The following is a 20,655-nucleotide window of genomic DNA, read 5'->3' as shown; positions in this document are numbered from 1 at the left end:
AAAAATATATAACTATAGAAAAAGATTAAGTTGCACCCCGAATGGCTAAGAATGATAACTCTAGAAGATTGGAACTGCCATAATTAATAGGAAAATGCTACAATATGTACTTATGACATATTGGAAAAATGAAACTGAAAAATTGCTATGAAAAATTACAGTAAAAAAAGAAGGTACTTGGCACATTGGCCAATATATGTGAGCCCACCAGCCAACGTCAAGGAATCCTTCATTGCTGGGTCCCTGTTCTGATATGACACCTCTCCTGGGCAAGAAGCCTACAAAGTATGGGGCAGGAAGGAACCAGCTAACTATTTCACATGAGACTGATGGGAACAGGCATGCACGTGACAAAAAAGGCATGCAACAAATAGAAGAAAATGATCAGCATATCCAAACTAGTGTGAACAGGTGCTACCTATAAAAAATATATAACTGTAGAACAAGATTAAGTTGCACCATCAGTGGAAAACTGTAATGTTAGGCCAGGACGGTATTTCAATCAGAACTTGGTATTTCACATATCATTTATGAGACGGGTTCTTATATTCATTATGTTCCCAGCTACTGCACAAGTGAATATTATATATATCTGCGCCCTTTTATTTCTACTGTACATGAAAAAATCCTCTATAAAATGTTCTGGTTTCAGATTAGTTGTATCCAGGATATGAAATGTGTCAGGTTCTTCTGTAGGAGGACCCCTGCTGTGGTGGAGCTAGTCGCTCTGTAGTACAGTGTCAAATCTGACCGGGGTTTTCCTCTGTGTCTCCAGCTCCCTCCAGCACACAGTATTTGTCTGCCAGCTATCCTAGCAAGTTCTGAAGTAGAAATAGTTACTTTATGGTTAAATATGTGATGTGCCTATTTCTGCATTCACAAAGGTATGTGTAATGTACACAAGGTACAAATGGGCCTCAGGTATCTTGGAACCTATTTTTCCAGCATATCTGTCATCATATCTAAGCTGGTGGGAAATGAATGTTATAAGAAAACATCAGCCCGCCTTAAAAATCATCTCCATGTAAATAGGAAAAATATAGTAATCCTGCTGACCACAATGTTATGTATGGCCACAATGTTTTGTGTCCTTCAGCTTCTTAATTGGCTTTTCTCATCATTTTGCTACAGGAGTGCACCCCTTCCCTGCCTACTAGGTCCCTGCTTGTCACGGAGCAGTCACTACTGATGATTTGACAGTTCAGACTAATGGCAGAGTTGCTCTGCTGAGGCAAACAGTGTGCTCTCTGATACTGTTGCTAGCAGAGGTAACCTGGCCTCTGCATCACTGGATGTGTGAATGGCACTGAATCTGTCTGGATCGCACCATCTGGCCAGCTTCAGAGCAGTGCTTACAACCTCCATAGAAAGAGATTGTGAGCACTGTGCTCTTAGGACACTGGCCACTGCTGCTAGACTTCAGTGGTGGCCGGTAATGTAGACAATGAGCAGTAAACTATAAATTGAAAAATCCCCTCATTCTTGAGTATAGAGAGGCGTTTTAATAATAGACGTTTTTACAAGCACTTTGAAATTGTACCATCTGAAAATAAACCTTTAAGCTTCTTTACATACATATACATGAAAGCAGTCAGCGAGCTAATGATGCAATATAATGTTACTATTTCAGAACTAGACTGACCATTTGTACTGTAACCATCTCTGGTATTTTAGGTATCTGGGCCCATGGAGACTACTGCAAAATAAATCCTAAAACAGGAGGAATTGTAATGCTGGGACGCAGGTGTGTATTGTCCTGAGCCTATAATTTGTATTTTGACGAGGCAGCAGGCCACACACGACCAAGACTCCCCTTTACCTAAGCAACCAATGGAATAAAATCCCCTGGGCAGAGACTGATACATTCTGCCAGCCGCCCAACATGACTAACAGCGGTCGTCCATCTTTTCTAATTTGTGAGCTGCCTTGACATGAGACATGTTCACTGCTACAATATATCCAGTGATACATCTGGACTCCAGATGAGTGTCGCTTGGGTTTGCTGAATCTGTAGCTATACAATAACCCAATCCTACTCCAGTTTTTAGACGTGGCTGTAAAATTAACTATCTAATTACCGCCGTGCAAATATTGTGCATGTTCCCCCTAGACTCCCTAGAGTATAAATGGTTTAATGCCTCGTTCATTTTACTTGCAGCGATGGAACACTGAATCCAAACGGGGTACGATTTGGAAGCTCTGAAATCTACAATATAGGTACAATTATCCGGTGCCCTCCACCAGCCACTGAATAGGTTAATTTTCTACATAATGGTAACGAGGAGGTTGAAAATAAGAAACTGTCATTATTTTAAGTGGGAAGAAATGACTAATGCGTAGCCAAGATTTGTAATGCAGAAGTTCACTACTGGGACCTGCTAATTAAACACATTTTCAACATTCGGCTGCTGACTGGCTATACTAACAAAGCCATTATTACGTCTCCTGAATGGATACGGATTAGACTCCCACTGCTCCCCTCCAATTCCCTTTTAAGCGTCTCCATCAGACATTAACTGCTGCTTATTACTGGGGCTTAGAGGATAGATCAGGTCATATAGTCATTATTGGAAAAACCTCTTTGAGTTGTAACCGCATTCTAAGTAGTGGAAGACCCAAGCGCAGAAAAGCTCAGAGACGCTCGGTAGGAAAGTATAGCAGAATACACAAATGCAATATCAAATGAATTGCAATAATGTGAGATCTGGATGGTTCTACTGCACACATGGTGGAACAGATCAAGTATGTCCATCCTGTCCAGTGTATTAAAGAGAAGGCTGTGAGATGAAATTGGGGATCTGTAATAAGTGACTTTGTCTTGTTGCAGTTGAATCATTTGTGGATGTGTCGGACAGCCTCTGCATCCCCCAGTACAATAAAGATGGGGAGGAAAGGGTCATTCTTTTCCTTAAGATGAACAATAACTGCACCTTTACCCGTGATCTGGTGAAAAGGATAAAGGACTCCATCCGCATAGCGCTGTCTGCCCGGCACGTGCCAGCCCTGATCCTGGAAACAAAAGACATTCCGGTAAGAAGATCACTGCTGACTGTATTGTAACACATCCAGTAAAAAAATGTGAGGTTCATGCTAAAATTTTTGCAAACTAAATTTATCTTATTGTGTGAACTAAACATTCAATAGTGCTTGATGATGAGCAAATCATTGGGTTTCAGCTCAGGCACACCTTTTATAAGGGTGAAATGGAGCAATTACCCCTAGAGCTTAGTGTTAAGCAGGGGCATGACTTTGGCAGTTGTCTCACCTGGTGAGGTAGCTTCTCAAAGCTCTCAGTCCAGATAAGCAGCTGTTGTGCAGCACAGACAGATGATGTTGATGCAGAGAGGCGGACTGGCTGAAGGCTGAAGATGATGGTCGGCCACTGGAAGACTTGAGCAGTAGTCCACGAGGAAGCCGTAGACTCTGCAATGGGAGACCGATGAGGCAGACACGAGAAAGTGGCACAGCATGATAGACTAGTAATGTGTCAGAGCAATGTGTGACTAGTGGCTCTGTAGTAGAGCCGAGTGATGCCGCAGAGTTTCGTCAGATCACTCTCAATGAGCATGTAGCAGAGCATTTAGATTAGTGGCATGGATGTCAACTGCCTGAATACTCAGGCGGCATCCAGTTACTTGAACAGGCCTATAATCCCTCCCTAGTGAGGCTTAACTAGAGCATGCCTGATTACTGTAGTATCCCGACAATCAGAAGATCAGAGATTGCCGATCATGGTAGGTGGAAGACTGAGAGCCTTGTCCTGGATCCATGAAATTTTGCTTATTTTAATGTCTTTGTCTGTTAATGAGAACAGTTTGTGTAAATTGAATGTGGAACATGACAAAATTACAAATCGCACTCCTGATGAGGCCCAGGGATTGGTATGTTCATGTTGGTGAGGCTCATTAATAAGTACCTTATGGAGGTGCCACTGTACTTTTGCACACCTATATTACACGGCACTGTTATTTATTTGCATATTATAACAGCACTTTTTCTTTGATACACTATTACTATCCTATGTAGGCATAATGTAACACCTTATTTATGCACTGGTATGGCACTCGCATACATTTGGACACTGAATGCCACTCGCATACATTTGGACACTGAATGCCACTCGCATTCATTTGGACGCTGGCACTCACATACATTTGTACATTTGGACGCTGGCATTCGCATACATTTGTACATTTGGACGCTGGCACTCGCATACATTTGTACATTTGGACGCTGGCATTCGCATACATTTGTACATTTGGACGCTGGCACTCGCATGCATTTGGACGCTGGCACTCGCATGCATTTGGACGCTGGCACTCGCATGCATTTGGACGCTGGCACTCGCATGCATTTGGACGCTGGCACTCGCATACATTTGGACGCTGGCACTCGCATACATTTGGACAATGTATGGCACTCGCATACATTTGGACACAGTATGGCACTCGCATACATTTGGACACTGGTACTCGCATACATTTGGACACTGAACTACCCTCGCATACATTTGCACCCTTTGTGACACTCGCATTCATTTGGACACTGTATGGCACTCGTAACCATTTGGACACTGGCACTCGCATACATTTGGACACTGTATGGCACTCGCATACATTTGGACACTGTATGGCGCTCGCATACATTTGGACACTGGCACGCACATACATTTTGACTCTTTTTGACACTCGCATACATTTGGACACTGTATGGCACTCGCATACGTTTAGACACTGTATGGCACTCGCATACGTTTGGACACTGTATGGCACTCGCATACGTTTGGACACTGTATGGCCTCGCATACATTTGGACACTGTATGGCACTCGCATACATGTACATTTGGACACTATGGCACTCGCATACATTTGGACACTGTACGGAACTCGCATACATTTGGACATTGTATGGCACTCGCATACATTTGGACACTGTATGGCACTCGCATACATTTGAACACTGTGTGGCACTCGCATAGATTTGGACACAGTATGGCACTCGCATACATTTGGACACTGGTACTCGCATACATTTGGACACTGAACTACCCTCGCATACATTTGCACCCTTTGTGACACTCGCATTCATTTGGACACTGTATGGCACTCATAACCATTTGGACACTGAACGGCACTCGCATTCATTTGGACACTCTTTGGTACTCGCATACATTTGGACACTGTATGGCGCTCGCAACCATTTGGACACTGTATGGCGCTCGCAACCATTTGGACACTGTATGGCGCTCGCAACCATTTGGACACTGTATGGCGCTCGCAACCATTTGGACACTGTATGGCACTCGCATTCATTTGGACACTCTTAGGCACTTGTATACATTTGAACCCTATGGGGCACTCACATACATTTGGTCACTGTATAGCACTCGCATATATTTGGACACTGTATGGCACTCGCATACATTTGGACACTGTATGGCACTCGCATACATTTGGACACTGGCACTCGCATACATTTGCACACTGTATGGCACTCACATACATTTGGACACTGGCACTCGCATACATTTGCACACTGTATGGCACTCGCATACATTTGGACACTGTATGGCACTCGCATACATTTGGACACTGTATGGCACTCGCATACATTTGGACACTGGCACTCGCATACATTTGGACACTGAGTGTTAAATTTGCACTGTGTTACTTGTTTATGTGGTGCACTGTGCAGGTACTTGCACCATTATGTCTACAGTGCACCGCTAGTTCCCTGTTTTAAGCAAAAAGATTTATGTGCCAAATCAAACTGCTGGGTAATACGTATGCAAGTGGTATCAACAACACTGCTATTCCTATCAGGAATAACCACCTCAAGGTCATAGTTGTCTGATTCTGGCTTCCTTTTGTTTTTTCTTAAAGTGAGCACCATAGTTCATAAAGGGAATCGGTTCATCATGAGTGACCTACAAATTAATATTAATACATAATTAATAAAATCTAGTTTTCATTATTTCTTATTTTATTATATCTTGCTATAAATGGGCTCTTGTTGCAGTCTACCAGCTCTGATAGTGTTAATATGTCCAAGGGGAAAACAAAATCAAAACCTTTCCACGCAAAATGTTCTGAAAGTTTGGAAAAGAATTGTGACCTTGAATGATTATAGAACTGCCAAGTTTCATCATGATCTGAGTCTTTTTTCCCATAAGTCATAAGCATCTGAAAAACAGGATTTAACATAATGCTGCCTCGCTAGATTTAATGTACGGAGCTATGAGTTTGGCAGGGAACAGTGGAGACCGATATGCTTTCTTAAGTTTTCTCTAATGTATCTGTGGGATGCAGAATGTCTTCATTTCTGGCGGTTTCATAACTTTGTATTCTACTTTATTCACTTTGGGAGTCCCAGGTGAATTCCCCATTTTTTTTACATGTTGATTTCTTTTCAGCCGTTTACCATTTTTTTCTCTTGAAAACTAATTATGCGTGTTTTTTATTTGTTACTTTACTTCTGGATGGTATTTTAAGATTTTTTCAGTGTCATTTTCAAAATTGCTTTAAACAGCGAAGAAAACTTCAGACTACATGTGTCTGTTGAAAAGAATAATTGGTAGAAAATAATGCTAAAAGGTGTTTTCCAAGCGCGCAGATGATTAAAGCATTGTAAACCTTATGAGAAATGAAGAAAACTACTAATATATAGTTGCTGTTAAAATTCTGTTTTGCTCCTGAGCTGTCGCTTTCTCATTGGACTTCCAGCTCTTTTTTTCCCCACTGCTGTCCATTCAAAGCACAGAGACTTGGGGCCCCATAAGTCTTTTAGGCTATGTGCACACGTTGCGGAATTGCCGCGGGAATTCCGCAACTCCCTGCTGCGGGAAATACGCTAGAATTCCGCATGCGTATTTCCCGTGTATTTCCCACGATAAACTAGCGTTTTGCAAGCGTTTGTAGTTTGCAGAATGCTAGCATTTTTCAAGCGATCTGTAGCATGGCTTGGAAAACTGATTGACAGGTTGGTCACACTCGTCAAAACATAGTGTTTGACAAGTGTGAGCGTTTTACTATTGAGGCTGCCTATGCAGCATCAGTAGTAAAAGATATAATGTTAAAAATAATTAAAAAAATAAAAAACGATGTTATTCTCACCTTCCGGCATCCCACGCAGCGTCCCCAGGCCTCAGCGATGCTCCTGCCAACTCCCGTTCCCAGTGATGCCTTGCGACAATGACCTTTGATGAAGTCACGGTCTCGCAAGACCGCTACGTCATCAAAGGTCATTGTCGCAAGGCATCACTGGGACCGGAAGATGCCGGGAGCGTGGCTGACAGGCGGGAACGCTGCGGGGGGCCCCCGGAAGGTGAGAAAAACACCATTGTTTTTATTCTTTTTAACTTTATATCTTTTTTACTACTGATGCTGCATAGGCAAACACTATGTTTTGACGAGTGTGACCAACCTGTCAATCAGTTTTCCAAGCCTATGCAGCATCAAAAAGATATAAAGTTAAAAAGAATAAAAACAATGGTGTTTTTCTCACCTTCCGGCGGCCCCCCACAGCGTTCCCGCCTGTCAGCCACGCTCCCGGCATCTTCCGGTCCCAGTAATGCCTTGCGACAATGACCTTTGATGACGTAGCGGTCTTGCGCGACCGTGACTTCATCAAAGGTCATTGTCGCAAGGCATCACTGGGAACGGGAGTTGGCAGGAGCATCGCTGAGGCCTTGGGACGCTGCGTGGGATGCCGGAAGGTGAGAATAACATCGTTTTTTAGTTTTTTTAATTATTTTTAACATTATATCTTTTACTACTGATGCTGCATAGGCGGCCTCAATAGTAAAACGCTCACACTTGTCAAACACTATGTTTTGACGAGTGTGACAACCTGTCAATCAGTTTTCCAAGCGATGCTACAGATCGCTTGGAAAACGCTAGTATTCTGCAAGCTAATTACACTTGCAAAACGCTAGTTTTTCGTGGGAAACACGTGGAAATTATGCATGCGGAATTCTAGCATATTTCCCGTGGCAGGGAGTTGCGGAATTCCCGCGGAAATTTCCGCGGAAATTCCTCAACGTGTGCACATGGCCTTAATGTTTTCACTCCAGTTTCTCAGGGGAAGCTGTGGCAGGCTGTGGGGCTTGATATGGATTAGATGAGCTGTGGCATCTTCTGTGCCAGAAATCTCACTCTAGTCAGGGACCGGAGTAAGATTTGTGGCTAGGCACAAAATGGCCACATGTCAGACGCCTCAATGAATCAGGAGGGTCTGACTCCAACACGCCTTGTCATCAAGACCGTGAGAAAGTCGCCGGGCTCAATGAATTGGATCTTTTGTGTTTATGCTAAATGAGATGTAACCTAACAGTCAAGCATAGTCCTTCATGCTGGAAACTGGGCTCAGCCAAATCTGACTTGGTCTTGCCAAAATCTGACCATTCTGTGTCCATTAAATGATCAATATTTCTGCATTGATGCCAATTTACTTTCTTAACCTAAACCACATTTCGGAGGGTTTCCGCTTTCAAAAGAATAATTTATACAACCAATGGATGAATTTAACGTCAGGTTATAAGCTTTTATTTACATAACATGGATAAGCGACATAACTTCTGTCAGGGAGTGTACAAGGATGGCTTCTGGGGCTGAGCGGGAGCTAAAAAAACGCATAAGGGTAATAAGGAGAATTGGGGATTCATTGCAGGGACATTCAGATCATATTTTTTGCGCCTTGAAAATCTCTTTTAATGTATAAAAGTGTCCCGTTAGAGTATAGGGACTGGTAATGAGCATAGGGGCTTCATTGTTGATGTTTTGCTAATAAATCTTATGTGAATCCACATCTTTGTCTTATTTTGTGATGACATACATCTTCAATAACACTGGTGTTAGAAAAATCTGTTCTTTGGACCACCATTATTAAGTAAAAACTAGAAGGAATCCCAGTAGTGCTTTTGACATTTTGGAATGATCTCATTGTTCACTTCATGTTCTCGGTAACTATTGACTGAGAGATACTACTTTTTCTGAGTACTGGTGCCAGTTAACACTATTCTCAACATTTTTAAAAAATAAGTCTGAAAATATATACCATTCTAGAAATGAACAACCTTAAATTGGTCGTTAAAATGTGCTGTTTTCTCATTTTGCACAATATGAAATTATAGAGAGTACCCCAAAACCTGTTGACTAGGGTTTCATGTAAGTACATGACAGTACTAAAATAAAATTTATTTGGATAACATAACCGTTTAACCCAATTTGCTTAAAGTACGATTCTGTTTTTTTTTTTGTTTGTTTTTTTCCATCACCACCTCCAGATAGGTATCAGTAGTGTATGTTCCTTGTGTCTAGAAAAATGCTTACCAACGGCCGTCTTTTACGGTTTCCAGTGCAGCTCCGGTCATTCTCCGCCATCTTGTGGCCATAAGTCACTGGTTACTGGTATTGGTTACTAACTCTCTTAATATAAGTCTGTGACAGCCTTGCTCTGAGTCATAGACTTGCATTGAGAAGTCCCCCTAGCAAACACTGGAGTGACCGACCAGTCACAACTCTGGTCACATGGTTCAGAAGATGACCTGGAGTTGTGCTGGGAACAGCAGAAGACGACTGTATTTTATTACACACATACATACATACTACCTACATTACTGATACCTAACCAGTGGTGAAATTAAGCGAAAAAAAGCCTGGAGTGGTACGTTAAACAATAAACTCTTAAGTCTGCTTACTTTTTTTTTTTTAGCTTTCCATTAGGGTTCTTCCAGAATGCGCTCTTCATCACATTCAGTGGTCCATTTGGGGCTTATGTCTGAAACTCCTGCAAAACAGTTTTCATAAGTGCCTACGGGCCATTGACTATAATGATGTAGATGGAGTCACCGTGTGCTCTGTCGTGCATACTTTTCAAGCGTATACGCCTACTGGAGATGGACACTCCAACGTAATAGAATACGTTTGGGTGTCCACATGGTGACTCCATCTGCACCAGTATAGTCAATGGCCCCATTGACACATATGTCCGAAACCCGTTTTGCAGTGGGTTCGGAAGTAAGCTCTGTAGAGACCACTGAATGTGGCGAAGAACGCACTGTGAAAGCACCCTTACTGTAGCTGTTCGGGTCTCTTGCCCCACTTCTGTTCATTTGTTTGCTTGACGAGGTGTTATCCAAATAGATGATGTGTGAATGAGCCGGACAGTCCTAGCGCACAGTAATGTTGACACTATGGTGGACGCATCACTGCAGCTATCTTTCCCCACTTCCCATACACATGAGTGCTGCTTGCCTTGGCTCAGCATTAATAGGATCTTTGTAGGGTGAGCGGAGTTAGCCACTGCCAACACCACTACTTGGAGAATAAAAGGATTGCATTAGATAGTTGGCGCCATCAGGCATCTACAAACTAATGTGTATATGGACCTTTTAGATCTGGTCGTTGCAGTAAGAGCGCTAAAATAAAGGAAGTACAAATCTAAAACCACTCTGCAAATTGTGTGTGTGTATATATATATATATATATATATATATATATATATATATATATATATATATATATATAGCTGTATACTCGTGTTGCAAAATATGAAGTAACGTATTGTATCTTTCTTTGCTTTCCAGTATACTATTAGTGGGAAGAAGGTAGAAGTTGCTGTGAAACAAACCATCGCAGGCAAGGAAGTAGCTCACCGCGGGGCTTTCTCCAACCCACAATCCCTGGATTTGTATCGCAATATTCCTGAGCTCCAGAATTACTGAGCACTGGGCTCTAGAGACTGTCTATGTGGCATGTGCCTGTCCATGTCAATCGTGTACATATACTGTATGTAGGTGGATATGTCTTGGTCGTTAACATGGAAATGTAGTAAAATGGGAAAAATATTCTGTCTGTCCATCGATTGCCCACCTAATCTATCTCATACTTTGTTGTTCTTTTAAAAAGAAATCCAGTTTTCTTCTTTTTTTCAGACTGATTATAGGAATCCTTAAATATCTGATTAGTAAACTACTACATTTATAGGGTTCAACCTTTATGGCATGCAAATTGGATGTGGTTGAAGACCACATGAAGAGCAATGGTTTTGTTGCAATTACACCTAGCTTTTTATGGCAGTGGGGATAACGAAGGAATTGGCTCTTTGAATGTAAATGAGCTAGTACAGCCTGTACACCTCAGGGCCCCATAATCATCAGGTAGAAGTTGGCCAAACCTGACGATTGCTGCAGGATCAGCCCACCATTTACGGTACTCAATGTGGGAATTAAGTCATCTGATCCTTTTGATCGTAGGGAAGATAAGCTGCTGCTTGTCAAAGCCTCTTACATAGATAACCCAGAAACACTTGTCCGCGCTGATCGTACCTGTGTATGAGTGAGTCGGGAGAGCTAGTGTCAGCTGAACGATCCTTTGGCTGACCATTATCTCCTGTATACGGTCAGCTTAACACTACTAAAAACACCTCCTCGGATTCATTAATGGGGCAAACTTATCAAAACTGTCTTTATTGCCCATTGCAACCATTCACATTGCAGTTTTCAATTTACAAGAGCTGTTTGAAAAAAGAAAGCTGAGCTCTAGTTGGTTGCAATGCCAACAAAGACAGGCTTTTCTTCTAGACACTTGATAAATTTGCCCTTTGTGTCTAAAGGCCCCGTCACACACAGCAAGATCACTGTGTGTGACGGGCATCAGTGACCGGCCCCCCTGCCGGTTATCGCTGATCGTGCTTGATCAGCCTGGGCCATTTTTCGATCGCTGGTCTCCCGCTGGCCAGCACGCATCGCTGCGTGTGGCAGCGAGAGACCAGCGATCAGCGACGCTGGATGCTGGTTTCTAATATAAACATCGGGTATCCAGGAGCCGCGACTCCTGGATACCCGATGTTTACATTAGAAACCAGCATCCAGCGTCGCTGGTCCTGATCGTCACCAGCGATCAGTCTAACGATGTCCCAGCGATCCTATCATGTCGGATCATTGGTGGGATCGCTGGGACATCGTTGTGTAACGGGGGCTTAAGGGCGCGTTCACATTGCGTCTTGGTACACGCTCGGTGGCCCCATCGGGGCTGATGTACAAACTTCTCCGCAAAACCGGATTCGGGCGTGAGCCCCGACGGGGCCACCAAGCATGTAACAAAGCGTAATGTGAGCACACCCTATAGGGCAGAATGCTGCTTGTCAGTGGTGGAGGATTTTTTATGTAGATCATTAAGGCAGATCCTCATTTTTCTCCTGCACTGAAACCTTTTAGACCTTTTGGTATGTGAGACCTTATGTGCATTCCCTTTCTGCAGCCTTAAAACAGCAGGTACGACTATGCAGTACAGTGCAGACCTCCTCTTACCGTGGTGCTTTTCACGGCAGTTACAACACTGCAAATGGCGTTCTGGCGGCAGAATCTTTTATAGCCATTTTCCGTTAATTAACGTCATTAGGACATTTTTATATGACATGGCCTTTTTTTTCTTCCCGGTCGTCCCTAAAAATAAACACAAAGTTCTGCCATCTATTGCGGCATGGCAGGAACCTCTCTAGCACATTCCCTTTTGTATAATATGTGAGCGGCCAGAAGACGATGGGCAGCGATGGAGGGACTGCACACCTTAGACGTGCAGCACTATATTGTTACATTCTGCAATGTTTTTAGCTCTAGCAACAACCTGACGAAGTGCAATGCAATGGTTTTAAATTTTATTATTTTCTCCAAAAACCATGTCTGGCCTCTGGCTACTGATGTGTTTGCTTTACTGTGAGATTTGTTTACAGGGTTTCCATAATTGTACCTCTATAATGTAGGCAGATGTGGGTAATACAGAATGAGTTATGCCAAACCCAAGTGCACTACCCCTGCATCCTGCTGCTTATTGGTCAGTCGGGTGGGATTTTTGTGTAATTTTCCATTAGCCAACTGGCTAGCTGCTTCCTCCAGTTATTTTTTACTGTGTGTGGTTTTGGCTGCACCCTTTACTGCCCATGTCATTTGGGCACGTTTGGTTTTCCAGTTGCATTAGGAGCTGTTCACAATCTTTTATGTATTCCTTCTACAATATTCCAAAAAACATGACAGGAAACAAAACAATGCAATGTCATGATCTTGACAAGTGAAAGAGAAGGTCAAACCAATGATATTTATTACTTTCAATGTTATGTTGCATATTTGCTCTGTACAACAAGATACAATTGCTTTGATATGTTACAACACATTGGCCCACATTTACTAATGCTCTCTATTATTCATATTTAAGGGAATCCGGTCAAAAGGTTTATGCTGCCCCTTCTGAGAGCAGCATAACATAGGAGTAGACACCCTGATTCCAGTGCTGGGCAACTTATTGGCTTTTTTTTTATAAACCATTGTTTTATCTGCTGCAGATCTGCTAGTCCTCTCAATGATGAGCTCCTTCCATGTACTTCTCAATATTCATGAGCTTCCTATATCCCCCTCTTCCTACAACAAGTTGTCAACTTTGTGTCTACGTCCATTGTAAACAGAAAGCTGTCAATCAGTGGTGTGGTGGGACTAATAGAGAGCTTATGAATGAGAAGACTAGCAGGGCTGCTGCAGATAAAACAGTGGTATTGTCCAAACCACAGCAAGGAGTCAAGTAAATGGCACTGTGCTGGTATCAGGGTCTCTCTCCTTATGTTGGTCTCAGATAGAGAATTATAACCTTGGTTACAGATTCTCTTTAAACTTTGTCAATGCAGTCTGAACAAGCTCCAAAATGTATCTTTATGGGAAACCTTGCACGATTAATTTCATGCATGATACACCAAACGTGATACTATTATTAACACCATCCCTCAGTTGGCTTACTTTAGATCATTATTTTGTGCCTAAATATAGGTGTACACCAATAATCTGGAGTCTTTTTAGATCTGCCTGATCAGCTCCCTCCTCCCTCTTTTTGGATACTTGAAAAATGAGGTACACACATTGGTTCTTTTTGGTGCAGATCAATAACCTGTGTCTCTAAATTGATTTGGATTAAAAAAAAAGTACAACTTACACCAAATACCTGACATGATAACACCAGTAAATGTGGGCCACTGTTTTACCTTCCGTGTGGATAGCAACACATTTTACATGTTTGATTGCAGTATGAGAATGCATTGTATGTGTATTAAACTGTTAATTGTTCTGCATTAAAGTCACAACCTTTTCAGTATATGGCAATCTTCTTTCTTTTTTTTTTAAACTAGTTGGCTTTTCAGACAATAACTCCAGTATAATCCTATAATATCTCACAAGCAGTGTTTTGGAGCAGACTACCCCCAAGTTGACGTGGCTCACAAGATACAAGGGACATTAGACACTAAGGATGAGCGGACCTGTGGAAGGTCGGGTTCTGGGATCCGAGCTTGAACCAAAACCCCATAGAAATCAATGGGAACCCGAACTTTGGAGCTGGAAAATCTCTCCCTTTCTTTCCTACTTGACCTCTCAAACTGAAAAACGGACTTCCAGGAGAAGTCAGTGTTTGGGATTCAGCAGTACAAACCTCGAACTTCACAGTTGGGGTTTTCTCATCTCTAACTATAACCTAAGTATAGCAATGCAAGTCTGCTAAGAAATAAGCAAGACAGTGGGATAATTGCCTAAATCCTACTCCGCTGCTACTTCAAACTTTAATTCTCTGCTGGATTTATTGGTCGAAGAGCCTGGGTTGGCAGAGAATTGTGGCAAGTGTAATCTGGTCTCACTTCTGGTAGCGTGTCATTAAAGACGTAATGCATTAATGTTGCTAAAAATGACAGCCACATAGTAAAAACCAAAAGTAGCATGCACCGTATCCTGCAACATGGGGAATAGCAGTGAAGAAATATGCTTCATGTTACTAAACAACTTTTAGCTACTAAAGAACTTTTCCCTGGTGTGGGGAAAATAGGGTGAGGGTTGTATTTTTTTATGCTGCCAGATAATGACTTTGCTCAATCTTGGCATTGATCAGTTTTACGGAAGCGCACTGCAGGCTGAGTGTGGCCCCTGGGCTGAAAATTGTGAGTGATTCATAGATACCGAATGAAAATTAATCAGTAATGGATCGATAATTGCGCTTCCAAAAAGGAAGTTCTAAAAAGAACTGAAAATTATTAGCATGCAATATTGCAAATTACAATTTGAAATTGTGCCCATGGTGATCTAAATAAAAAAACTAGAACATTATTCTCTGCCATTTCTCTAATGGCTTTTTTAGTTAGTGAAACAGTTATTGTTTTGCCATTATTGTAGACCTTTTAAGAAGCCAAGTGTTCCATTTTTTACATCGTTTACCTCCTTTACCTGTGTCATGCCCCAATTTCTCTCTTCCTGTTATACCAGAGCCATAGCTGTGCATATATTGTCAGTGATAGACTAGGTAGCGATGGTGTCAGAGTCCATATAGAACTACAGGAAAGTACCTGTCATTTACATGGCTGATATCAGTTTATTGTTTAAAGAAGATTTTACTCCAAACACAAATCTGATATACTATTCACACAAGCTTAGAAATGGACACTGAGAAATGGCTCCTAATCCATTACAACAATTATCTGATTTTGTCAATATACCTGATTCATAATTTTCTGGTCTATACATTAATATAATAGTCAGGGAATCCGCCCTATAGACAAAGTCTGTAATCCTAGTAGCTGAAATGACACTAAAAATATGTTGTGTTCCATTTGGCTACTAAAGCTATTGAAATAATATGCCGTCCACATACGGAGTTCGGTGTAATCATGAGTGCTGGGAACGCAGGCTTTTTTGCATGTCAATCTTTACTAATGGAAACTTCTCCATGTGAAGCAACATAACATTTCCTGCGGGAATGTACAAAGCTGCTTGCAGCATATAAAGGTGAAGTATGCACAGACCCTTAAGATAAATTCACGTCAAAGTCATTTATTTGCTACAGATTTACCAGCAACAATTCCACACCATAAAACAGGCTGTCCATGCATGTGCTGTGACTCTGACACAGCCGCAACACATGCAGCTGCGGCGCCGATCAGCTGATCAGCCAGCGCGATCCATGTATCCAGGTTCCTGCTGTAGCTTATTTGGTAAGTACTTTAGCTTGCCAAGTAAGCGGGACCCGAACAAATTTGCTCAACTCTATTAATCACACTCTGATCAGGGTTTGATCAGAGTGGGTCTGATTTACTCGGAGGTGGAGAAAAATAAAAAGATTCTCCACCTTCTCCGTTATGTCAGTCTGTGAAAATCGGACTGTACTGGGATGTCATCTGAGTGCAGTCCGTTTTTTTTTTTTCTTCACAGACCCATAGACACGAATGGCCAAGTGTAATATGATTCCTGGAGGGAAATAGTGCATGCTGCGATTTTTTTTTTTTTTTTTTTTTTTTTTTTATTATTATTATTTTCCTTCCTCAGTCCACTCTGTTGGAGTGAAAAATCGGACGTGTGCACAGCCCCATAGAATAACATTGGGTATGAATGCTTCTGTCAAAACCTCGGATTGAACTCGTCTGATTTTCTACGGTCGTGTGCACGAGCCCTGATGCCGTAACAGCTAGGAAGATAGGGTTAAACATCTCATCTACACATTATGGATATTTTCAATTCTTTTTTGTTTAATTCGCCATGGGGTTCGCCAAAAATTGCAGCAAGTTTACTCTAATCTCAAACCTGTTAGTGATTTAAGGCCCCTAAATACATTAAGGGCCCCGTTACACACAATGATATTGTGAACGATATCGTTGCAACGTCACCAGTTTGGTGACGTTGCAGTGATGTCGAGACGACATCGTTGCGTGTGACATGCACAACGATCAGTTGGCTGATCGTTAATCGTTCCCTAATGGTCTGAACCATAAATCTATCGTTGGTCTCCCTCTGGGCAGCACACATCGCTGCGTGTGACAGCGAGAGACCAACGATCAGCGAGCTCCCAGCGCCATACAGCAGACGCTGGGAGCTGGTATCCAGGGTAAACAGCGGGTAACTAAGCGCCGCGCGGCGCTTAGATACCCGCTGTTTACCCTGGATACCAGCGTGCTCTCTGGTCCTGATCGCTGGTGAGTCTGCCTATGTGACAGCTCACCAGCGATCAGCTGTGTACCCAGCAATCCCATCCACGTCGGATCGTTGGTGGGATCGCTGGGACTTTGAAGCGTGTACGGAGCTTTTAGACTAATGTTATCATATTGAGCCGACAGCCTAATGTGTGTGGGGACCAGCTAGATGATTGTTGCTGAGCCTTTTCTTCTCCCTACAGGTAAAGCCACCAGAGATATCTGGCAGTGGCTCTCTGATACAGCACACAGGAGCGCTCTGCAAAGTGAGCACTCGTCTGTGTGGGACAGTTGGGCAACATAGTTGCTGACTTTGCAATGGATTTTGTTTTTAGTATATTAGAAAATTACCGATGGTAAAAACTGACACACTGCTGAAAATGTGATCCAAAACATTGATGGCCATTATTTTGGGGGGGGGGTTTGTACAAGAGAAATCACTTTCTCTGGACGTAAATAGTGAGGATTTCATTTCATTGACTTGAAAAGCATAACTGACTGATACACAAAGTATATAGCAGCACCTCATATTTGGAAATATCTGATCTTATATCTAGCCCCTGACAAAAAGTGCTTATTAAAATGTGTTTCTAGCAGTAGGGTACATTGTCTGTAAAATACTATTTTAAATTCTCAGTTACAGATTTAGAAATAAGAGTTTTCTTCATTGTCTAGAATCCATTATGTAGCAATGCTTTCAATGAAGCCAAGGTGAAATGATGAAGATGTATCAGTTCCACATCAGGTGAAACCTTCTGAGACAATGTGGAAGATCTGTGTGATCTTTGGTTTGAGAAACACAGAGACCATATTCTCCCAAGTGTCACTTTCTCAGGTAAACCAGGAGTGACGGAGAAACGAAGGGACAAGTGACAAGTGAAAATGAAATGGTTTGCACAGCGGCTCATTATTGTAAAGTATGTGACTTGTAGACATCTCCTGGGTCTGTTACTGATTTGCTTTGAGCTGCTTATTAAATGAGATCTGTGAAGCGAGAATTCTATGTGATGTCCTCAATGGCCTCGTTGTGGTTCAGTCTCCATCCTCTATTGTATTCTTCAGGAATAAATAACTAAATTGATGCAACTATGCATAGGAAAATGAATCCATGTTCCACCCCAGGAACAGTGAGCAAAACAATAAAGAGATCTTTAATAATTGGGAAAAGTAATACTTAGCCTTACAGTTACCAATGCATTTATGTCCACACGCGGATTTATTGCGTTTCCGCAGCGTTTTTTTGCGCACGGAAATGTTCGAAAAACACAATGGATTACTTAATCAATTTTAATCAATGGAATTCCTGAATTGTGCAAATGCTGCGGAAATTTCCGACCTTATTTGCAGCGTTTTATTTTCAGCAGCATGTCAATTCTTTTTGCGGATCTGCAGCGTTTTCCACCCATTGTCTCCCATTGAGTCAGTCAAATCTGCAGCAAAAACGCAGGTGTAAAAAGGTTTGCGGAATTGCTGCGTATTTGCTGCCAAAAACGCTGCAAAATTGTCGGAGGAAGAGTGTGCGGGCAGAGAATGTGTGAGTGGTGAATATGTGTGAGCGGAGAATATGTGCGTGTCTGTGTCTGTTTGCGGGTGTATGTCTGCGGCTGTGTGCGGGTGTCTGCGGCTGTGTGCGGGTGTATGTACCCATGTGACGAATAGCCCATAGTGATTAGGCATCGTCTGATGGGACTACTACTCCCATCCAGCTATGTCTGCTGTCAAAAATAACAGAGATGATGGGAGAATAGTCTCATCATCCGGCGCCTGAGTTCAATTGTAAAAAAAAATCAAAACATTGACATTATCACATACAATATACATACTTACTGAAAACCTAACCCCCGATGCCCACGTCTCCTGCAAACAGTCAAAAATAATAAACCAACATATACGCCCCTTGGGGCGTTTGTGGTGTCGCAGACGGGTGGCTCACAGCAATATAGGTAAGATATATCTTGTATTTTTCTTTCATTAGGTCAGGTTTTGTTATGCTCTCACTTTAAGTTTAATAACTAATATATTACTGGCCTTGTGAATTTCTTTACAATTTAATACCTGCAGTCTATTATTGATCTGATTCACCACGCATATGGATTTGATGATATCCTCTATACCTCACTGGGCATAGGTTGTATGCCCTTCCCTCCCCTGATGAATCACTAATGAGGAAACGCGTTGGGAGAGACCAGTGTGGGTTCTACATGACACAACATCCCATGGACCTTTGAACAGTTGGAATCTCAGCCTGCTGCGAGCAGTGAGATTGTTCCTTTACTTTGCTGAAACAGGACCAACTGAAAAAATTCATAAAAACCATTTTAGTGCATAGTTTATCACATGCCATAAAGGTCAATTATTATGCACTGTATGTCATAATAGTATTTGCTGATGTTTGTTACCATGGTGCTTGGGACTTTATATGCTAATATACTGGGCTATTGGTGTTGAGACATTAAATATACCAAGTCCTATAAAGCATGTTCTTGATGCTATTACCACAAGTAGCCTAGATGCCACTACATTCTCTTACTCCTGTACAGGACGTGCATCTGTGTACACTGTAAAATATGTGACTAAGCCATGCGGATGTATATAAGGTGGTATCACTATACTTAGAAACTATATGCATATTGGTATGAGCCAGTATATGATTTTTTTAACAATCTGGGATTGATCTTCCTCTAGTCAATTTCCTGATCCCTATATGTATGTGTACCCTACAATCTTGGATAATTGGGGCCGTATCTCCTATGGTTCTCAGACCCAGCAAAATTTCAATGGTAACTGGCTGGGCTTCTGAGTAAAATGAGATTAGGTCTATATAAGGTAACTAGCTGAACAGCCCGGCATTGCCCGGGCATAGTAACTACCTGTGGTTAGTTATAACAAATTATAATGATTACTAGCTGAAGAGCACGGCGTTGCCCCGGCATAGTAACTAACTGTGGTTAGTTATAACAAATTATAATGATTATATTGTACATAAAAACATTTCACATCATATATTCAACACTACAGATTTGCAACACAAATTAACTAAATGATTACCTAAGTATTGATAGACAACATTTTTGGTTTTTTCTTTCGGTGCAAAGATGAACTGATTTTTGGCAACTCTTGAACAGGCCAAGTAAAATTGACCATGAGAAAAGCATGGAGATTGCAAATTGATCCCTACTACCTTCAAGGACTGTCCCTGAGCATTGTTAATGGACATTGCAAATGTCAGTTGAAGCGGAAACTGGAGGCATTTAAAATCAAAAGGCAAATCAGATGTAATGAGTGGAATTCTTGGAATGAAATGTCCTCTCCTTTGGCACATCCTGTCTGCTGAGCTGTGTATCTAATCCTATCCTGTGTGACACTGTCTGCTGAACTGTGTATGTAATCCTATCCTGTGTGATACTGTCTGTTGAGCTGTGTTTCTAATTCTATCCTGTGTGTTACTGTCCGCTGAGCCGTGTATCTAATCCTATCCTGTGTGTTTCTTTCTGCTGAGCTGTGTATCTAATCCTATCCTGTGTTTTTTTTTTTTAAATCAGATGATTTTTATTTAAAAGTTGTCAGCATGAAACTTTGACAATACATTTAACTTTAGCATATAATATAAACCATGTTCAACCTGACAGGCGATATAACTGTACTTACATCCCAAATCCCCTACCCTC

General features: G+C 41.9%; 1 protein-coding gene across 1 annotated transcript in view; it reads left to right on the top strand.

Annotated features, from left to right (window-relative positions):
• The window catches only part of AACS (acetoacetyl-CoA synthetase), a 124,209-nt gene extending 110,073 nt beyond the window's left edge, over positions 1 to 14,136 (top strand). The window contains exons 15-18 of the mRNA XM_073557087.1: positions 1,675 to 1,744; positions 2,159 to 2,217; positions 2,828 to 3,030; positions 10,587 to 14,136. Coding sequence (XP_073413188.1) covers positions 1,675 to 1,744; positions 2,159 to 2,217; positions 2,828 to 3,030; positions 10,587 to 10,724 — 470 coding nt within the window. The 3' untranslated portion in view covers positions 10,725 to 14,136. The remainder of the gene's footprint in view (positions 1 to 1,674; positions 1,745 to 2,158; positions 2,218 to 2,827; positions 3,031 to 10,586) is intronic.
• The last annotated feature ends 6,519 nt before the right edge of the window (positions 14,137 to 20,655 follow it).

This window comes from Dendrobates tinctorius, unplaced genomic scaffold, assembly GCF_039654945.1.
Source record: "Dendrobates tinctorius isolate UK_male_01 unplaced genomic scaffold, ASM3965494v1 ptg000243l, whole genome shotgun sequence".
Classification (NCBI taxonomy): domain Eukaryota; kingdom Metazoa; phylum Chordata; class Amphibia; order Anura; family Dendrobatidae; genus Dendrobates; species Dendrobates tinctorius.
Note: the sequence above shows the minus strand (reverse complement) of the source record. Positions and strands in the feature narration are given on the sequence as shown.